The sequence below is a fragment of the Lactuca sativa genome, chromosome 5 (assembly GCF_002870075.4).
Source record: "Lactuca sativa cultivar Salinas chromosome 5, Lsat_Salinas_v11, whole genome shotgun sequence".
Lineage (NCBI taxonomy): Eukaryota > Viridiplantae > Streptophyta > Magnoliopsida > Asterales > Asteraceae > Lactuca > Lactuca sativa.
In genome coordinates, this window is record NC_056627.2 from 366,464,505 (window position 1) to 366,488,216 (window position 23,712).

General features: G+C 34.3%; 2 protein-coding genes across 2 annotated transcripts; one reads left to right on the top strand and one right to left on the bottom strand.

Annotated features, from left to right (window-relative positions):
• Positions 1-7,573: 7,573 nt before the first annotated feature.
• Positions 7,574-8,411, bottom strand: LOC128126174 (uncharacterized). Its single transcript, XM_052763945.1, has 2 exons — positions 8,361-8,411; positions 7,574-8,287 (listed from the first exon to the last, which is right to left on the bottom strand). Exons 1-2 carry the CDS (start codon positions 8,409-8,411, stop codon positions 7,574-7,576), a joined length of 765 nt encoding a protein of 254 aa, XP_052619905.1.
• Positions 8,412-10,174: 1,763 nt separating this feature from the next.
• LOC111917615 (blue copper protein) lies at positions 10,175-11,228 on the top strand. The gene is made up of 2 exons (XM_023913277.3): positions 10,175-10,331; positions 10,456-11,228. The coding sequence occupies exons 1-2, from the start codon at positions 10,175-10,177 to the stop codon at positions 11,118-11,120; spliced, it is 822 nt and encodes a 273-aa protein (XP_023769045.2). The 3' UTR covers positions 11,121-11,228.
• Positions 11,229-23,712: the final 12,484 nt, after the last annotated feature.

The window sequence follows — 23,712 nt, forward strand, 5'->3', positions numbered from 1 at the left end:
GGTTTTGGGCATGATCTGAAGTTGTAACTTCAGATCTGGATTCCTCTAGCCCCTTATAGTCATAAAGTTCTAGTCTTTATCAAGTTATGGCCTTCTCCTTACCTAAAATTTCTTCTTTGGTCAACTCGACAAGTTGCATGGTCAAATCGACAAGTCAGATGAAGATTGGCCGTTTTGGTTTTTTCCTGGGCTCGGTGAGTTAGTGAGATGACTCGGTGAGTTAGTTAGGGTTTTCCAGACATTTGGACACCGCATGGACTCGATGAGTTGTTTGGAAACTCGACGAGTCGACTAGGGTTTTCACGATTTCTCGAGTTCTGGAAGAACTCGACGAGTCAGTGGGCTACACTCGATGAGTTGGGTCAACACAGACTGTTGACCTTGATCGTTGACTTTGACTTTGACCAAGGGTTGACCAGTTTGACTTTTGGGGGTATTTTAGTAATTTGTAAATTTATGGAAGTGGATCATTGGTGGATGTAGGTGTTGGAGTTGGAACTGTATTTGGGGAAGTTTGACATTATCATCCCGAGCTACTTGTGAGGTGAGTTGTCCTCACTATACTAACAGGGTCGAAGGCACCAATGCTGATCCTTTTCGGATTCGTATCCGGGTTTATTGTATGTTGATATGCTAGTGACCTGTTAGGTCGGTATCCTAGTGTATAGGATGATGCTATGCTAGTGACATATTAGGTTGGTATCCTGGTATATAGGATGATGCTATGTTAGTGACCTATTAGGTCGGTATCATGGTATATAGGATGATGCTATGATTAGTGATCTGTTAGATCAGTGTGAATGTGCACATGATTATTTGATTTGGGGGTTGGGTTGAGGTGGACCTTCTCTGTGCTGAAGGCCAACATATCCAGGGCGAACCAGATAGACTGCAGAGCCGGTAGGGCATACTAGTCAGGTCGAAGGCCCGACGAGCGGTCTGGATAGGCTGAAGGCCCTGTGACGTGGTCCAGACGTGTCGATGGCTCGGAGAGCAGTCCATATAGACTGATGGCCCTACGAGGTGGTCCAGTCAGGCTGATGGCTCATTATGCATGCTGCTTGTTTATATGATATTGATATGGTTTGTATGGCGTTGGTATTTTTGGGTAACTCACTAAGCTTCGGGCTTACAGTTTTTGATTATGTTTCAAGTACTTCTGATGATCGCGGGAAGGCGAGGGCGTGATTGTGCACCTCCTTATGATTTTATGATTAGATTCTGGGATACTCTAACATTAAACCATTTTGAAAAAAATTGTAATAATTATTGGTTTTTGAATGATTTAAAAAGTTTTAATTTAGCATGATTTTTATGGGTGTTACGTCGAGTTTAATGGGGACCCAATTATTCCATCTAGTAACCATATGATTTGAGGTAATCAAATCACCATCTAAGAAAAAACGAGCCAAAGAAACTGAAAAAACATCAGTAGTATCTAAAGTCCACCCTAATCTATCTGTTATGGAAGAAAGTTGGACATCATGCATCTGTTGGATTACTGTCTAAGTCCATAACTGTTTTGGTATGTACTTGACCCGATGGTGCATGGTCCTTTTGGGTTGTCTTCACCAAAGCAACTTGATAGGATGAATTATGGAGAGAAGGGATTAAATATGATTTAGTAATATATTATGAGAATAATATATTAAAGGAGAAATCATATTGTTTAATTAATATTAGTCAATAATTAATTGGTAATTAGTTTTGTGACTAAAAGAGATTAATTAAACTTAAGGGGCTGGAATTGTAATTATAGGATAATTACAATTTGGGCTATGGATTGCCTTATATTAAGGAGTGGACGAATTATATGGGGAAACCCATTAGAAATCGTCCAAGGCCTTAAGGAAAGGAATCAATGGGTTGCTTAGGGCTTAAGCATCCAAATTAGGGTTTCCTTGTTAGATAACCCTAATAGCCTCACTATATATAGAACCCTTAAGGCTAAAAAACGTGGACAAACTTCTCTTCTAGGGTTAGAACACATTTTGGGCAGCCTCCATCCTCTCTCCTCCTCATCCTCTTGCTCTTGGTGTTTGTGAACCATTAGAGGAGTGACATTTGTGACTCTAAGCTTTCTAAAGTCAATACAAGAAGGATTTGGGATTGTTATTGCTACATAACAATCAAGGTATGATCTAAACCCTAATTATATGTTATATTGATTATCATATGCTAGATCTAGGGTTTATAGTCTTGGATAACTTGCATGTACAATAGAGAAACCTAGATCCAAGCATTAGGGTTTGTATGAGCACATAGGATGTTCTTATAGCCAAAACCCATCAGCATCAACACCAAGAACGCATCCAACCGAGTCTGCTCAATACCAACCCTAGGGGTGCATCTAAGAGTACCAATATCCCAACCAATCCTGATACGGTCTCGAACTGTACACATACGGTAAATATCCAAGGCAAAATCTCTGTGGAAAGAAACATTAAGTGTAGTATCACCCATCCAAACATCATGCCAAAAGGAAGTATTCGCTCCATCTCATATCCTAAGGGGCATAAGGTCTTAAAATCTAACCCCCTGTCCTTAAGAGTAGCTAACATTCGAGTTATACCATTCCAAGGACCCAACCAATTTCTTTTCGGAATCAGAGGAGAGGAGTGCCCATCCAACCCATATAAAATTTTTACCACCCTAACCCATATCAAATTTGTGTAATGAAAAATATGCCAACGCTACCGTAGAAGTAAAGCCCTATTATATGCAAAAAGACTACCCACATCCAAACCTCCATCTTCTCTAGAAGTAATAAGTCTATTATTCCATCGAAACCAATGCATACGTTGCTCATCCAAATCTGCTCCCTAAATGAAAGTAGCTATCACCTTCTCTAAAGTGTTCAAAACCGTATCCGGAACAAGAAAAATAGACATCAAAGAACTACCAATGGATCCAATAACAGACTTAATCAAAGTAAGTCTACCACCATAAGAAATGGTTTTCGCCATCAAACCAACTAATCTAGACCATAAACGATCTATAATAGGAGACCAAGACTCAGCCCTAGCCATATTTTGACCAACTGGCACTCCTAAATGGAAGAAAGGTAGGGTACCTGAAATACAACCCATACGAAGAGCCATAGAAGGGACTTGATCTGTCGTGACCCCTACCCCAGACAACTTACGTTTAAGTAAGTTGATTTTCAGACCTGAAGCCAGAAAGAAACATCTAAGAATGTGGACAATGTGAAGAGCATTCGTCTGATCCCACTCAACCAACAAAACCACATCATCAACATAAAGAATATGAGAGATATCAAATCACCCTATAAACATTAGCTATATGTTCCCTAACTAAAGCCACATGCAACCCCTCCATAGCCAACACAAAAAGAAAAGGAGATAAAGGATCACCCTGCCTCAAACTTCTAGACATATGAAACTCTCATGAAAGGGACCCATTCATGAGAAACGAAACAATGGTAGAAGATAACATCTCCATAATCCACCCACACCATAAAGAACCAAAACCCATAATCCTCATAATCTACACCAGATAATCCCAAGAGAGAGAATCACAGGCTTTCTCAAAATCAAATTTGAAAATCAAAATAGGATTTTTGGAAGCCTTACTCCAAGCAACGATCTTATTCAAAAGAAAAGGGCCATCTAAAATCTATCTGCATTTAATAAAAGCATATTGCTCCATGCTTACCACGTTCCCAATAACCTCTAGCAATCTATTAGCTAAAAGTTTGCCAATAATCTTATACTGGAAACCAATTAGGCTAATAGGTCTAGAATCTCTAACATTTTTCGGGTCTCTAACTTTTGGAATCAAAGTAAAAAATGAAGCATTACACCCCATTGGAATCGAAGAATTGTTGTAAAAATGGGTCACGAAATCAACAACATTATCCTATAAAATTTCCCAATACATCTTTATAAAACTAAAAGTATACCTATCAAGTCTCGGGGCCTTTGTAGACCCACAATCCCAAATCGTCTTTTTAATCTCATCATGTGTAAAAGGGGCATTAAGAAACTGAATCTGAGAAACTACCAACTTGGAGAAATGTGAAGGATCTGTCATAAGTCTTGGATCACTACTCTTAGAAAAAAAAAGAGTGATAAAAAGCTCGAAATTCTTCCTTCACAATAATTGGATTATCAACCCAAATCCTGTCTTTTAAGACACTTCGAATAGCCATTTGGTATCGCTTGCGCTTTAACGAACCATGAAAGAAACCGAAATTTCATCACCCTCAATACCCACCTGATTTTAGCCTTTTGAGCTAAATCCAATTGTGAAATATGATCAAAATATGTAATATCTTTAAGCACATTGACTCGTTGCTCCCTTATCTCGGTCGTTCGCTTGTCTTCCATGAGTCTATTTTCAAAGATTCGAGCATCTCCTAAAGATATTTCCTTTTTTTTTTCCATACGAGTCCGACTAGTATTATTCCAAGCACGGAAGTTAGATTTAAGAAATTGAAGTTTTTTCTTAAATTTAACCCAAGGCGAGAGTGTCCCATCACAAACTTGGGACCAAGAATCTCTAACAACCACATCAAACCATTCCATATCGAACAAAGAAGGAAATAAATGAAATGGAACTGGTGGCAACAACGCCAAAACTTGGTGGGATGTCAAGTCCACCAAGCAAATTACACCCTTTGTTTGCAAATAAAATGTAATATAATGGTAAAAAGGGGTATCGATCCTCGGGGAAATGGTTGTATTCTATCACCAATGCAATCTAAAAGAACTATTGTAAATAAACTAACTAACTACAGTTAAACTAAAGGGGGGGGGGGGGTTATGATTGCTTGAAAACTAAAAGACTTGAATAACTAAAAACTTGCAATTAAGCAAGATAGTGAGATGCTCAAATATTGGAAATAGTTGGTTAACTAAGGCAATTCAACACAATGAACATTTGTGTGTTTATCATTAGGATTCAACATGAAGCTTATCATTCATCCCAAAATGGTTATAGAAATCCTGAAGCATGATATGCCAAGATTCCTCTTAGGTAGTATGAAGGTTGGGGAAGCCCACAACACACCTTCTTAATCAAGATCAAAGGTTTAATTGAAGCAATTGAACCCAAGAAGTTAATCAGCCATAAGAAAGAAGGAATCCCCAATTCCTAGAGGATGTTTATGCTTACACATCCATAAAGAAGCTATGATTCATAAACTAGAGATGATTTTTACCATCATAAATCCCTTGTTCTAAGTTAATTCAATGATTCAATGCAAAACCAAAGAAATAAACTAACAATAGCTCATTCAAGTGCCAAGCTCACGATCAAAGCATTAAACAAGCATAAGAAATATGATCTAGAACCATAAACATAAGATAATTGATAATCTAGCATGAATCCTTCAAAAACCCACAAACATTCAAAGGTTTTAACCAAAGTTAACCAATATAGAGAAATTAGCCACTCATGGCAACAAAATAACAATCACAAAAGTCTAATTGCATAAAGAAACTACTAATATCTTGGAAAGATGAAAAGAATGAGTCTTGAGCTTCAAAATCGCCTCCTCTAGGTCTCCAATGGTGAAAAATCGAGAGTGTGGCTGATAGATCTCATCCCCCAAGGTTATGGTGTGGGAAACGACCAAAATGCCCAAACTGGGCAGTTGCGCAGGTACCCGCACGACGGAAATTCCACCCACGCAAGTGTTGCTGAAATGCTATTGGCTCTTCATTTCTCCACTCCACCCTTCCACTACCAAAGATTCCTTTGGTCCCCTCCATATCCATGTGATTTAAACCAACCAATCATCATTTAGCTTCAAATGTGGATGCTTCAAGCCCAAAATAAAAGTCTATGACCCATCTTCACAAGCCCAAAATATCCAAGTCTTTAACTCTTAAGGCTCAAATCTTCTTTTATGGATCCGCCAAGCCCAACAATGCCTCGAGAGCCCACTAAGCCCGTCTCCAAGCTAAACCATAACCGCAACAAGCTCCAAAATCTTGCAAAATTCCTCATGCAAAATAAAAAGTTCCCGATACGATCCATGATGAAGAAAATAAAGAATATACAATGCAATACTAATAAAAAGAGCTAAAAATATAAAATAAACTAATAAAAATAAGGAAATAAAATAAGCTATCAACTGGACTATAATCAACATTGTGCTCCAATAATAAAATGGGCCTGTGATCGGTAATAAATTTATCCAACACCATACCCGGACATTGAGGGAAGTAATCCAAAAAACCATTCGAGAGCAAAAACGATCTAACCTACTAAACTTTGAACCCCACGTATTACTCCGAGTAAAATGAGGACCACCCAAAGGAATGTCAATCAACTCAGCTTGCCTAATAAGTTGATTAAAACTCCTAGCAGTAGAATGATGGAATTGAGACCCCATTCTTTCCGACTAATCTCAGACTTCGTTAAAATCCCCCATCAAAACACACTCCCCATGAAAAGAATTAATCAACTGGAACACATTATTCCACAAATGTCTCTTTCAATCCGCCCCATAAGGGGCATAAATGACTATAAATAATACCTCCAAACCCGAGCTCAACCAAACCGCCTCAATCGCCATAAAATAGTCAAAAATATCAATTTTCTTATGAGAAATACGATCCCTGTCCCAGATAGGAAGAACAATGTAAATATCAAAAATATCAATTTTCGCAAACAAATATATTACGATTTTAAAGCGTAAAGTATTTTTTTCCTGAAAAAAGGGAATGTCATATTGGTATCAGAGCATTAGTTTAAGCAAACCAAAAATAGTAATTATTTTTCAACTTAAACTTAGAGATTAAACGATGATGGTGATAGATGTGTCTAGTATATTTTTGGTTGTCTAACTAAAGTAATATTATAAAGACACAAACACTAAAATATTTTAGGGTATATGCCTTAACTAAAATTAACACTATATATAGTGTTATACTATTCATCAACACTAAATATAATGTTAAAGTTTTATTAGCACAATTTAGTCCTCAACTTTGAACTTACACATTTTTAGTGTATTTCTTGTTAGTTAAAGCTTAAGGGAAAACCATATCAATGCATAAATGTATAATATATATTTAAATATTAAAGATCAGAATATGTAAACACAGTTATATTTATCAAAATAACTCTTTGATTATTGTGAGAATATCACTCAAAACTCACGATGTTTACAATGTTTTCCAATGATCATAACTCAACCTAAAACCATGTGTATATATACTCCTAACCACCGACTTGTAATTAGATTACAATTAGGAAACTAGAAACCTACTTGTTTATGATTTCCTAAAAACTAGGTTGCTATTACTTGGTCTCCAAGTCCTACTCGACTTAGGATGCCAACAATCACCCCCGAATCTCTAAGTCCTTCTAGAGAATTCTTCAACCCGATCCGTATTTAAAAAACGGATTCGTCACTGTCGTCACGTTCCGAAAAATCACCGTCTTGTAATTTTTGGAGTCGTTCCGGACATTTAGAAGCAAAATGACCCGGTTTGTCACACCGAAAGCAAATCACCTTAGATCGGTCTTTTTCCATATTTTTCCGATTCTTGTGACAACAACAATTACAATTTTTGCAATTAGAATTGGAATTGGGCTCCCCTCATTGGGCTTGTGATGAGCTATTGTGTTTATTTCCATGTAGGCTTTTATTTGATTTGGGCCCATTTGAACCACCCGATCCGGATCCGTTGTTATGACTATATCCATCGGATCCACCTGCCCCTTTTCCTTTCGCTCCACTCTGTAACCTCGACGCACCTGTACCACCAGATGACGACACTCCTCCGTCTCCGGTCAATTTCACAAATAGCACCCTCGATTGATCATTCTCATCGGCATCCTCTTCCTTTATCCTTTCTTCATATGCCTTCAATCGACCAACAACATCCTCGAATCCGACTGATTTCAGATCGAGCACCTGTTCCAAAGAGGCAACGATGTGTATAAACTTCGAACGAGGCAAGGTTTTGAGGAACTTCTTCACTAATTTCAATTCATCAATAATCTCTCCTAAAGCTGCTGATTTCGAGGCTATGCCGGACAGCTTTCCAGCATACGCGTCGATGGTTTCCGACTCCATCATCTTTAGCCGATCGAATTCGGCGTTTAGGGTTTGCAATCGGGCCTCTTTCACCCTATCAGCTCCTACATAACGAGCCTTGATCGATTCCCACAGAACCATTGAAGAATCGACATCACCAATTTGCATTATCAAGCTTTCTGGAATTGCCTGATAAAGCAACCCCATAGCAAGGTAATCTTTCTCCTCATTTTTATTTGTTCCTGGATCGATCACTGTCCAAGCCTTGTGAATCTTTAATACCACTTTACCATACAATGTAATTGGTGGATGTAAGCATCGTACATGCGACTGTGGTTGTCCCAACCTCCTTCACTCTCACCGGAGGAGCCCCTGCACCATCTTCTCCGTCTGACATGATGATCTGGTAACGAACTCGATCTCACAACCCTCTTGTTTCTTAGCTCTGATACCAATTAAAGATCAGAATATGTAAACACAGTTATATTAATCAAAATAACTCTTTGATTATTGTGAGAATATCACTCAAAACTCACGATGTTTACAATGTTTTCCAATGATCATAACTCGACCTAAAACCATGTGTATATATACTCCTAACTACTGACTTGTAATTAGATTACAATTAGGAAACTAGAAACCTACTTGTTTATAATTTCCTAAAAACGAGGTTGCTATTACTTGGTCTCCAAGTCCTACTCGACTTAGGATAACATATATATATTTCCATAATGAATGTATGATATTTATTTTCATTTGGTGTTAAATTGAATTTTGTTTTATTTAGTAAAATGGTTGTTTGAATAATATGATAAATAGTTATATACAAATAATTAATTTTGTTTATAGATTTATAATTTATATAATTTATACATTATGTGATTGTCAACAAAACATAATTCTAAAAATATGAGCTTCCAAGGCTCATGAAGAAGATGACGTCTTCCATTCGTTTCTACCTGGTATACAAAGTATCAAAGGTATTATGCTCAATCTAAATTTTCTATAAATAATTTTAAATAACAAAAAATTAATTAAAAAAAATGTTTTAAAATGTTTAGAGAAAATGTTTGAACAAATATAATATTTTGTATGTTTATTTAAAATATAAATGATATTTGGATATTAGATAAGGTAAATATGGTATTTTATTATTTATTTATGGTATATATATGTAATTCTTCAAAACCTTATCTGTGATTTAATTTGGTAATAAATAATTTGATTTAAATATGAAAAATATAAAAGTAGTAGATGTTCTTTTCGAAATTAACTTCTCTTCTAAATCAAATAATATATTTAGTGGACAATATCGAATCTTTATGCTGATTGAAATATGTGTAAATAAATAAATTATTCGAGTTTTCAATAAAGAATTTTTGTGACAACATTAATAACTAAAAAAATGTCTAAATTTATCCTTTTAAAAACTTTAAACCTCTGTTATTTAGCCATATATATATATATATATATATATATATATATATATATATATATATATATATATATATATATATATATATATATATATATATATATATATATATATATATATATATATATATATATATATATATATATATATATGACACTTAACTTGACAAAAAGGTTAGACAGCGTATTTAGAAAATTTTCTCTTTAGAGAAAAAAAAAATCAGAAAATAAACGAGGTTGTATGTCGAAATAAATCAAGATTTAAGTTAACTAAAATGAAAAAAGTATTGTTTTATTTAACTTTTTAAATTTAAACTTCAAAAATAATACTTTATAAAGTTTGTTCAAACATTAGAATATGTTGATTATATTTTCAATAAGAACTTGGAAGTTGGAACGTTACATTTCAATAATCCATTAGTATTTCTTAACTTGAAATTTATATTTACTAAGGAAAAAATCAGTACATTATATAGTTTCCAAAATAAAATCTTGAAACCAAGGATTATGATTAATTAAGGCAACTAATTAATGAAAAAGATTTCAGCGAATCAAAAATTAAATAATAATATTATTTCCGTAATTTCCTAAAACTCATGCATAAATACATCGTTGCTCTTTACATTCTACATCTAAATTTGCAAATTTTCCTGGTTTTAATCGATAAATACAAATAGTGGTGAGCAAAGTTTCAAAGCCGAAATTCTTAGAACTATGAGGACAACAATGGCCGTGGTTATGGCGGTGTTCCTGGCGGCGTTTACGGTGGCGGTCGGTGGAGAAGTTTATAAAGTTGGTGGTTCTGCTGGCTGGACCAACATTGGACATGTGGATTACAAGACTTGGGCTTCTACCAAAACATTTCGAGTTGGTGACACCATTGGTAAATAATTTAATTTATGTATTTTAGATTGTTTTATTGTAGCTATTTGTTATTTTTATATTATATTTAATATATTATTTGTTTAAAATATATTAATATTACATGATTTTTTTTTTGTATGTAGTTTTTGAGTACAATAAAGACTTCCACAACGTGGCAAGAGTTACATACACCGAATTTCTAACATGCAAGGGCAGCGCCGCTCCTTACGCCACCTTCACCTCCGGCAACGACTCATTTCGGATCAAGTACCCCGGCCACTACTATTTCATCTGCACCATTCCTGGGCATTGTGAAGCTGGTGAAAAAGTCGACATCCGTGTACCGGTCGCCGGCAGACATTCCACTCTTCCGTCCAGTTCCGCCCCAATTCAGCCACTTCCTTTCCCTTACCCTCCACCTTCTGTGCCGTCTCTATCTCCAGTAAAACACTCGCCGATTAAATCTCCTTCGCCAGCAATGTCTCAATCCACATCACCAGCGCCGTCTAAATTTCCGTCAGCAGCGCCGTCTAAATCCCCGTCAGCAGCGCCGCCTAAATCACCGTTACCAATGCCTTCTCAATCCCCATCGCCACCGCCGTCTCAATCCCCATCAGCAGCAGCATCTAAATCCCCATTGCCAGCACCGTCGGTACCCAGAAAATCTTCCCCCTCCAGTCCGGCCAGTCCTTCCCCGGTTGTTTCACCGGCGCCGACCAAGAACTCTGCAAGTCAATTTGTCGGTAAAGTCAAGCTTTGGTCGACGTTGATGGCGGTTTTCTTTTCTTTGATTGGATTTAGTTTTTAGAGTAGCTAGCTAGTAACGTATTTTTCTTTATATCTTTGGTTTATGACTTTATGTATCTAGATCTAATTTGAATTTGGTTTTCTATTTTTGTATTAGGATTATGTTATGAACAATTTACGTTTTTAAGTGTTTTAAGGCTATTATTTTGTTTTCTCATGAAAATATGTCCTAATTCTATTTAAAATGATTTTTTAAAAAAAAATATAAACTACTTTTAGATTGTGCCCTCGAGATGGTCAGACTTATATTTCTGACATTGTTTTTCAAAGAAGAACGTAATTTAAACATAGTAAGAACGTAATTTATATATATATCTATAGCTACGTGGTTCAGACTTGGTAGCAAGGGTATCATATATTTTTATTTATATCGATGTGTACTATCTTATAACTAGTTATGTACCCTTACCAGCGGAACATAAGTTTCCACCGTCTAAAGTTGAAGTTGATATAATATCTTTAGCCCAGCAAAAGATAACAATTGTTTCAACCAAGAATAAATCGGATACTAGAAGGGGAATTGTCTAAAGTATTATCTTCTTGACCGAGAGATAGCATACCTAGATCTAGATCGTCCAACAAATTAGGATTACACTAAACATTCTATGTTTGTTTTAGATATATAAAATGTATGTAGGATGGGTTTAATTTTAAAAAATAATAAATATTTTCATTATAAAAAATTATTACTTTTTTTATTTTCTTATAAATTCAAAGTTCTGAAATATTTTAATATTATGTGTGAAACTCATGTATTACATACATAGGTTTATTTAATATATATATATATATATATATATATATATATATATATATATATAATTTTAACAATTTGAAAAATTTTTATTTATAAGAAAAATGAGAAAAATTTTGAATTATTAAAATTAATGAGGCTTTAATGTATTGAATACATTACATATATAAACTCTTTCTAATAACTTATATATTAAATATGAAATTTTAATTTAATAAAATGAAAAATACAATAAAATGACAAGTGGAAAATAAAAAATTTAAAAATTCTAGAAAATGTCATGTGTCTAAATGAAAGAGAAGGGGACATGTGGCAAAAAAAAAACCTTAATTTATTATAGTAGATTTATATTTAATTTTTTAAAATTAATCCATGTAATACATTAGTCTCACAACTAGTTTGATATTAATCGGATGATCATGCATATTCTTGTTGGACAAGATTCATTTTGCTTGGCCGTGCTCTTTTTTTTTAAAAAAAAATTATAAACCTTTTAGATTGTGCCCTTGAGATGGTCTGGCTTATATTTCTAACATTGTTTTTCAAAGAAGAACGTAATTTAAACATAGTAAGAACGTAATTTATATATATATCTATAGCTACGTGGTTCAGACTTGGTAGCAAGGGTATCATATATTTTTATTTATATCGATGTGTACTATCTTATAACTAGTTATGTACCCTTAGCAGCGGAACATAAGTTTCCACCGTCTAAAGTTGAAGTTGATATAATATCTTTAGCCCAGCAAAAGATAATGATTGTTTCAACCAAGAATAAATCGGATACTAGAAGGGGAATTGTCTAAAGTATTATCTTCTTGACAGAGAGATAGCATACCTAGATTTAGATCGTCCAACAAATTAGGATTACACTAAACATTCTATGTTTGTTTTAGATATATAAAATGTATGTAGGATGGGTTTAATTTTAAAAGATAATAAATATTTTCATTATAAAAAATTATTACTTTTTTTATTTTCTTATAAATTCAAAGTTCTGAAATATTTTAATATTATGTGTGAAACCCATGTATTACATACATAGGTTTATTTAATATATATATATATATATATATATATATATATATATATATATATATATATATATATATATATAATTTTAACAATTTGAAATTTTTTTATTTATAAGAAAAATGAGAAAAATTTTGAATTATTAAAATTAATGAGACTTTAATGTATTGAATACATTACATATATAAACTATTTCTAATAAATACCTTACATACATATATATATATATATATATATATATATATATATATATATATATATATATATTACCTTATATATTAAATATGGAATTTTAATTTAATAAAATGAAAAATACAATAAAATGACAAGTGGAAAATAGAAAATTTAAAAATTCTAGAAAATGTCATGTGTCTAAATGAAGGAGAAGGGGACATGTGGCAAAAAAACCTTAATTTATTATAGTAGATTTATATTTAATTTTTTAAAATCAATCCATTAATACATTAGTCTCACAACTAGTTTGGTATTAATCGGATGATCATGTATATTCTTGTTGGGCAAGATTCATTTTGCTTGGCCGTGCTCTTTTTTTTTAAAAAAAATTATAAACTGCTTTTAGATTGTGCGCTTGAGATGGTCTGGCTTATATTTCTAACATTGTTTTTCAAAGAAGAACGTAATTTAAACATAGTAAGAACGTAATTTATATATATCTATAGCTAGTTGGTGGTTCAGACTTGGTAGCAAAGGTATCATATATTTTTATTTATATCGATGTGTACTATCTTATAACTAGTTATGTACCCTTAGCAGCGGAACATAAGTTTCCACCGTCTAAAGTTGAAGTTGATATAATATCTTTAGCCCAGCAAAAGATAATGATTGCTTCAACCAAGAATAAATCGGATACTAGAAGGGGAATTGTCTAAAGTATTATCTTCTTGACCGAGAGATAGCATACCTAGATCTAGATCGTCCAACAAATTAGGATTACACTAAACATTCTATGTTTTTTTTAGATATATAAAATGTATGTAGGATGGGTTTAATTTTAAAGATAATAAATATTTTCATTATAAAAAATTATTACTTTTTTTATTTTCTTATAAATTCAAAGTTCTGAAATATTTTAATATTATGTGTGAAACCCATGTATTACATACATAGGTTTATTTAATATATATATATATATATATATATATATATATATATATATATATAATTTTAACAATTTGAAAAAATTTTATTTATAAGAAAAATGAGAAAATTTTTGAATTATTAAAATTAATGAAGCTTTAATGTATTGAATACATTACATATATAAACTATTTCTAATAAATACCTTACATACATATATATATATATATATATATATATATATATATATATATATATATATATATTACCTTATATATTAAATATGAAATTTTAATTTAATAAAATGAAAAATACAATAAAATGACAAGTGGAAAATAGAAAATTTAAAAATTCTAGAAAATGTCATGTGTCTAAAGGAAGGAGAAGGGGACATTTGACAAAAAAACCTTAATTTATTATAGTAGATTTATATTTAATTTTTTAAAATTAATCCATGTAATATATTAGTCTTACAACTAGTTTGGTATTAATCGGATGATCATGCATATTCTTGTTGGAGAATATTCATTTTGCTTGGCCGTGCTCTTTTTTTCATGTCTTTGTTTCCATTTAACGTGACAATATGCACTTTTTGATTGATCCCGATGTGTTGCATCATACATATTTAGGCTAGTCGGTGTGGTCTCGGCAAGCACCTTGGCTACCTTGGTGTTCAAACACCGGGCCGAACCCTCGGCAAGCTCGGCAACTCGGTAAACTTGTGCCGATGAGAGAGTGTGTATGGTTAGGGAAATGGAGAGAATGTGAGAATTTTTTTTTTTTGAAGTTGCAGATAACAAAAATGGAAGAAACTTTGTGTGTATGCGTTCAAATGAGGGAGAAGACAACAATTTTTTAGATTTAACATAAAAGGTCCCTAGGTTTTGGTCTAATAACAAAAGTACCCCCATCCTAAATTCTCTCTACATAAATAGTTTATGAAATTATCAACAATAGACTTATAAATCCTAATTAATATTCTAGTTAAATGAAATTTTAGTTTTTTTTTTTAAATGTATGTTTGAAATGTTTATTTTTTTAAATTAATTAATTTAAAAAAATATATTTGCAAGTGTGACACCCATGCCATGAAAATGACAAAAATTTAAAGGAGTGTGACAAAGCTGACATGACGCATACGTGGACTGTAACAAGTGTAGCACCACACCCACTAGTTTTATAACAGAGGATTTGATTACTTGTTTTCTCTAATCATGGCCTAATATCAAAACCTACATTTATTGCATACTCAGAATAAATTTTAGTTCTTTTTTAGTGTATCAAATATAACGTCTTTTTAGACTCAGCTCTCTCATGAACAATTGGTATCCAACTAATTGTTTTTATCATCTAGGCGATTTTATTTTCGTACCGGTGAATTCATCATCTATATCACAAAATTATGATAAAAATGTTAAAAATACATTACATATATGCTTCTTGTTTCTCTTAATATATTTTGTTAACCCAATATTTCGTTCTTAATCAATATCACACAAATGTATATCATAAAATTTTGATAAAAAATTATTAAAAAATATAGAGAAACAAGAAGCAATTATATTGTAACTTTAATCGGCGAAGTGTTGATTTATAGTAAAACCTAATTTCAATCATGAATCGAACAAATTAGGGTTTCTATGAATATCTTGGAATGTTGGGTTACGGAATGATTTTAGGTTTATTTTAAATTTAACTAATTGTTTATTAATTACGAAATTTTAAATAAAATAAACTTAGTATTTTGAAAAGTTTAAAATACATCTTATATCTTATACTATACGTAAAATTAAAAGCTTAATTATTACTATATGTATAAGAATAACTCACTTAAGTCGCTAGTACACCTCATTCACGAAGCTAGTCTATAAGGTGGTATAAAATAAATGTATATAATATGGTATTTGAATGGGTGTTCACTCTCACCCACTGTTTCCTTGATTAGTGGATGGCCGTTAGCCGAACGGATTTGATAGGACAAATTAATTCTCATTTAAAGTATAATGCTATTAAAAGTAGGGATAATGTCACTGTAGCACAATAAACTTTTGTGATTTGTCCGACTTGACCAATTATGTTTTTTTTTCGCATTAAGTCATCTAACTTTTACTATACATGTCAATTAGGTCATTATCGTTAGTTTTTAACCATTCCCCCGTTAACTAGTTATCTAAATGACACGAATGACCCCTATGGTTTAATTTTTTTTTCGTAATTGGTCGTTATCAGCCATGTTTTAAATTACACGACTAAAATCACCACAATTATTATACTCTAGGGACCAAAGTGTAACATTTACATTATTCTCCCCATTAAATCTGGTTGAAAGGGCTTTTCGTGCTCGTGAAATCATGCATCTGAGACGATTTAGATCCTCACGGCCTCCATTTGTCTTCTTTTTCCATTATCCATCCTTCCATTTTTCTGATCAACTCTTTTGACATGTTCATAGTTTGATTCCACTTCTAATTGCAATTCTTTTTTTATTATTTGGAATCAAGTGGAATAATTTTTGAGATTTAGTAAGTTTAACTGTCTGACATTGATGGAAAAGTTGAAGAACTTGTTACGTATTATTGTGACAAGAACTCGAGTTTCATGTTTTTTTGGCGGGAGGTTCTTGATGAGCCCTTGCTTTTGCTTTTGTTTAATCCACTTGATCGTGTAAATTTGGCTGAAGAAACACATGTATGTGTGTTTAACGACTATATTTGTTCAGAAATTAATGTTTACGTACCTAGGGTTCTAATTGGAAAGTGTGTGTGTGTGTGTGAAGATTTCGGAAAGTAATTGATTGTTGTTATTAGAAGTAAATGGCTTTGAATCATTCATCATTAGAAATGTTACAAGAACCGAGCATCGACACCGATAAACTCAGCTACGAGATCTTTTCGATCCTCGAGAGCAAGTTTTTATTCGGTTATGGTTATGACGATCAGGAGCTTTGGCAGCCTAAACAGGTTTCTCCGGAAGTTTCTGTTGCGGCGGCTGACTACGAAGGTGTTTAATCGATTAAGAACCAGAGAGGCAAAATCCGCGTTCTATCGATTGACAGTGGAGGAATGAGGAGTATCTTAGCAGGAAAAGCCCTAGCATATCTGGAAGACGCTTTGAAGGAAAAGTCCGGAAAAATAAGACAAATGGAAAAAGACGATTCAACCCTTTGAGCATTATGGATCTTGTGAGATGTGATGGAGCTGATTTATACAATCAAGGAAAGTATTATCCTTTAGGCGTGACTCTAACTGAATCACAAATCAAAGACATTGTCGATTGGTTATCTTCATGCCATAGATTTTCAACAGGTTTAAACACATATAGTTTAGCAGATGTTGGTTACCTGGAGCTGTTCTATTAGGAGATTTAGTTTGCGGAATGGCAGTTGCGTATATAACTCCAAACGACATTATGTTTTGGTTTCGATCAAACACTATGAAAGAGATGAAATGGAGTGGAGCTAAACATCACCCAAAAGATAAAGACGGTGGTCAAAAAATGAATCCACATTCTTTATTCAATGCGTTTTTAGAAGTCGTGAAATGTTACACTTTGGTCCCTAGAGTTTAATAATTGTGGTAGTTTTAGTTGTGTGATTTAAAACATGGCTGATAACGACCAATTACGAAAAAAAATTAAACCATAGGGGCCATTCATGGCATTTAGATAACTAGTTAACGGAGGAATAGTAAAAAACTAACGATAATGACCTAATTCACATGTACAGTAAAAGTTAGATGACCTGATGCGCAAAAAAAACATAATTGGTCAAGTTGGACAACTCACAAAAGTTCATTGTGCTACAGTGACGTTATCCCTTAAAAGTAACTAAACCTTTTATTAAAAATTCCCAATCTCATTATTTATCGTTGTTAATGAAGCGTGTGTGGTTTACTAGCACATCAATCGAGATGATAAACGACATTGAGGTTACAAAGCATATTTGCATGGTTATTCACATCTTGTTTGTGATTCTCGGTATCCTAATCACAAATAGAAGAGCATAATCTGAGATCAAACATGACATTTAATAGTTTCAATGAATCTCAAAAGACCTAAGAATTTCACTAAACCTAGCTTTATAAAATTTACAATTAGATTACGACATCCTTTTCTAAGTTGTGAATTATATAGTTGGATCATAGCCTTAATATTTTATTTTGGGTTTCTATATTAAGGATTATTGTTAACTAACTAAAACTACTTTCTTTTATAGATGTATACCAACGTTGATGCTTCTACTTCCTCATCCTCCTCACACAACAACTTCTCCTTGTTATCAATATGCTCCAAAGTCATTTGGGATGTCCAATTACAATGATTGGATGCGAAACATTAAAATGACACTTCGCTTCGAGAACAAAGAGTATGTTCTTGAGAAAAAACTAATTGAAGTCGAAGAGGCCAATGTCAATCCTGAAGAATATGCCTCCTATAAAAAACACTACGACGATGCAACAAAAGTTGCTTGCATCATGGTCGCCATGATGACCCCTGAGTTGCAAAGATTCTATGAGGATTACTGGTTGTACGAGATGAACAAGGACCTTATGGAAAAGTACCATAAGCGAGCTCGTCAAAAAAAGTATGAGGTGGTTAAGTCCATCATGGCATGCAAAATGAAAAAGGGAGCATCTATCTGTAGCCACGTGAATAGAATGAAACATATGTGGAGCGCCTCGTTAGGTTGAACGTGCACATTAATGAGGAGTTAGCTATTAATATAGTCTTGAACTCCTTACCAAGTTGTTATGATTGATTTATATTAACTTATCATTTGAACAACAATGAGACCACCTTGGCTCAGTTGCACAACCTATTATAGACAACTGAAGTTGGATTGAGGGGTAAGATCTCAAACCCTAGTCCTGCGCTCCTGTTCTAGCTACTGGTCAAGGGAAGGGGAAGAAGCGGAAAGGTCCTCCAAAGAAAAATTGGAAGGGAAAGTCTCATGTTGGGTTGTCAAGCAATGGACCCAAAGGTAAATCCAGTTCTGATGCTCCTCCAGTATTTGGTCCCAAAGAGGCCACTTGCTTTTACTGCAATGATAAAGGGAATTGGAAACGAAGTTGCCCAAAGTATCTGCAAGATATCAGGGAAGGCAAAGTGAAGCCAACTTCTACAGGTATATACACCATTTCATCTAATAACTCATCATCATCTTGTTCTTGGATCCTTGGTACAGGATGTGGATTTTACATTTGTTCTGATTTGTAGGGGCTAAAAAGAAGTGAGGAGGTGGAGCACGGTAGAATGAACTTGATCATGGGAAATAGACATTCTTGTCATGTTACCAATATTAGAGTTTATGGTCTAGTGCTTAGTAATAGTGTTAGTTTAGATTTAATAAATTGTTGCTACTCATCAGAAATGACACGAAAAATTATTTCTTTTCATGCATTATTCAAACAAGGTTTCATATATTCTTTTAATGATTTTAATGGTTCAATTTCTACTTATAAAAATGGTGTTTTTTATTTTGAAGTTTTACCTTGTGATGATGTGTATGAAACTATGATGCATGTAGACAATTTAGGGAATAATATATTTCAAATTGAATCGTCTAATGGTATAGAAAAAGCATGCTTGTGGCATTGTCATCTAGGACACATTAACAATAAATGCATTGCCCAACTCCAAAAGGATGGAGTGTTGGATTCATTTGACCTAAGGTCGAATGATGCGTGTGAATCTTGTCTTTTGGGTAAGATGACAAATTCACCTTTCACCGGATCTTGTGAAAAAGGTGAAGGTTTGTGGGAACTTATACATACAGATGTGTGTGGGCCCTTCAGATCCACCACAAGGGATGACAATCGATTTTATGTAACATTTACAGATGATTATAATAGATATGGCTATATTTACTTAATCAAACATAAATCGGAAACCTTTGAAAAGTTCAAAGAGTTTAAACATGAAGTCGAGAATCAGTTAGGCAGGAGGATAAATATGCTCCAGTCAGATAGAGGCGGAGAGTATCTTAGTATCGAGTTCCACAACTACCTCACGGAATGTGGAATTGTTTCACAATTGACCCCTCCTATGACACCACAACTTAATGGTGTGGCTGAGAGGCACATAACCTTGTTAGACAATGTTTGTTCCATGAGGAGTCGAGCTTGTCTTCCAATTTCATTATGGGGGTATGCCTTAGAGACTGCCGCCCATATTGTTAATCTTGTCCCAACTAAGAAGGTTGCCAAAACACCTCACGAGATATGGACAGGGAAGGTTCCCTCGTTAGCACATACAAAGGTTTGGGGTTGTGAAGCTTTCATTAGACGAGAGACTCACGACAAGCTTGAACCTCGTAGCAAGAGATGTATTTGCATCTATGTGACATCCCCAAAATCACGACCAGAAAATACCGTTTTAATTTATGCTTTTAAAATAATTTAAGAGTAAATCCATTGATTTAAAAGAGTTGCTAAATTTGTTCCCAAAACAAAATATGATAAAATAAAGTTTATCAAAGCATTTCATCAAGAGATGCATTTTCATTATATAACAATATTCGGGATGTCATGTTTTGATAAACAGACCAAAAGCATAAACAACAAAAGATAGACCATACAACAGTTACATATAACAACTGGTCTAATATCAAAAGATCTTGATAAGTCATCCAACTTATGCTCTCGCGTCACCACCTGTAATACAACAAAACTAAGTGGGTCAGGCTTGGGAGCCTGGTGAGCATATAGGGTTTTCAACCCACAATAAATAATTATATTTAATTTCACCAACTAACAATAACCCGATTACCCATTCCCGTTATCCTCACTTTACGTCCCTAAAACAACATCTATCTCAAGGGACCTAATCTAGGATTTGCATCGGGACGAACATTACTGCAAGGAGTTTCCTCAACAATAGATGTCCTAAAGGCAATGATGAGGGGGATAGAGTACACCGGCGAACACATCGTTCACAACACCTACAGGTTATGAACCTGCCAGCGTTCCACTGGACTGTCTAGAAAGAGTCTGTGGTCGTCATCCATACTCCGCTAGATGACTAGATCAACAACAACATTGAGGCCTCTCATCAGTTTATCACACGACGACTATCTACCCAAGTTCTACCCAACATTCTATAGATAACAATATACATATACATACATATGCAACTTAGAAATTGATAAGATATTCATTTAATCCTCGTTCCAAATATACAAATTCATTCCAAGTAACAGATAATATATATCTATATACACATAGCACGTATTCACTCAGAGATACTTTATATCTATGTGTTAGAAGAAAAGGAATATACACTCACTTGATCAGAAGATGATCGGACAGCACTACTGCTTTAAAAGTAGTATTTCTTCGGTGAAACCGGGAGATCTTCACAAAAAACCGGGCTTCTTGCGGGAAGAGTTTCGGCTCAGAAACTTTACTTCTCGGGATCTTCAGGGCTTTGGGACTCGCTTCGGGTCTCGGGATGATACCGGGGCTTTGGGGGTATAATTTGCACGTAGATCGATGAAATAAGAGTGAGAGAGAAGAGATTTGGCAACCACAAATGGCTGCCCTTTGATATCTATTTCTAGGGTGAAATCTGCCGCGAAAGCAGTGCGTTCCCTTCGAACACGGTGCGTAGGAGCGGGGTTCCGATCCTATTCCTTATCCGTTGAGTCAGCATCGACGTGGCCAATCCGGAGCCAAGCACTGAACGCAGGGCGTTCCCCAAAGGAACACAGGGTGTTTCCATACGTGCCTCGAACTTCAGAAATTCATAGCTTTCGCATACGATCTTCGTTTTCGACATTCTTTATATGCACGCGTAGGTGAGATTATGCTCTACAACTTTCGTTTAGACTCCATCAACTAATTTTGACTTTTATTTTTATTATATTATTTTTAGTAGGCCGGGACAGGAAAACTCCGTTAGAAATTCCTATCTTCTTCATCGGACATCCGTTTTCGTCTGTCTTTTTACCGTTGGACTACTATCGACAAGATCTTCGATTCCCGTTTAGATTTTTTCGGCAAGAAATCTCTCGATCTCAAATTCGAACTTCGGGCTGCATACCGCTTAGTCGAAACTTAGAAAAATCATAACTTCCTTATACGAAGTCAGATTTAGACGTTCTCTTTATGCACGCTCTCGGTTTAACATATTCTACGACTTTCGTTTATATCACTAAGTCTAAATATCGCTCTATCTTAATTCGGATTTTACGTCATTCAGCGTCGTGCCGGTTCTATCGCGAAACTTCGACAGGTCATAACTTCTTTGTTATAACTCGGATTTCGGCATTCTATATAGATTCAGAAACCTCGTCACGACCACTGTGTCTTCATGTATCAATATTGGGTTTATCTAACATTTCATTTTCACGCTTATTTTTATTCTTAATTCATTTAAGCCACACAATCAAGCAATTAAACATAAAACACATAATACTCAAATAATACATTCTTATTATTTCAAAAAGGGTTACAAAGGTTAACTTAGACTATTACATCATCATTAATGTCTGGCCCAGAAACACGGGTGTTACAATCTATTACCTACATTATTCCTTTGGATATTTGTTCTACAGACCTAGTGACAACATGGTTTTTATAGCACGAATAGGAGTCTTTCATGAGAAAGAGCTCATATGCAAAGAGGATAGTGAGAGTACCATTAACCTTGAAGAGAAACAAGAGTTAAACGATGAAGGAACCTATGAAGACATTGGGGTTCAACCAGAGGAAGAGATTCTAGTTGAACCAGTTGACAATTCATTACCTCTTAGGTGTTCCAGTAGAGTTAGCATGCTACCTGATTTCTATGGTTTCCATATAACTACATACAACGATACGTTTAACAATGATAGTACACTAGTAAATCTGGATGAACTAACTAACTACAAGGATGTAACCCTCATAAAAATTACAAGAAATTTAAATTTTTTAAAACCAACCAATTTCACAAATTGTTTACAATCATTGCTTTCTAAACATGTTCAACATCAGAGTCTCCCAAAATCATAAGTCAAAAACATGAGGATGTGTACGACCACACCTTCGCCTTCATGAGATCATCCGAAGTACCTAGAACATAACCCAAAATTGTAAACCAACGCTTAGTGAGTTCCCCCAAAGTATAAACACATAACATAAGCATAATACAAACATCATGCATATAGAGCTTTCAGCCTGACTGGAACGCACCATCGGCCTACAATCTATCTGGTATGCTCACAGAACCTTCAGCATGACTGGTACGCCTCACTGGGCCTTTATCTTATCTGGAACGTTCTCCAGGCCTTCAGCCTGACTGGTACACCCCTCAGGACTGCACTCTATCCGGGACGCCCTAGGTCTCTTGGCCTTCAGTCTACACTGGTCCGCCTCAACCCAACCACACATAAACCATGTCGACATATACATAACAGATAATCATACATATAACCAGTCAACAGACATTCCGACAGATCTTACAGATCACTAAGCATAGCATCATCCTATATATATATATATATATATATATATATATATATATATATATATATATCAGGATATAGATCTAACAGATCACTACATCATACCAACATACGATAAACCAGAATAACAATCCAATGGGTCGGCCTTGGTGCCTTCGACCCGAAAGTACAGTGAGGAAAACTCACCTCGCAAACTAGACAAAAGTTGATGAGTTCTCGACTCTGAATCTCAACTCTCAAACCAGCACCTACTCTAACCGAAAGATCGAT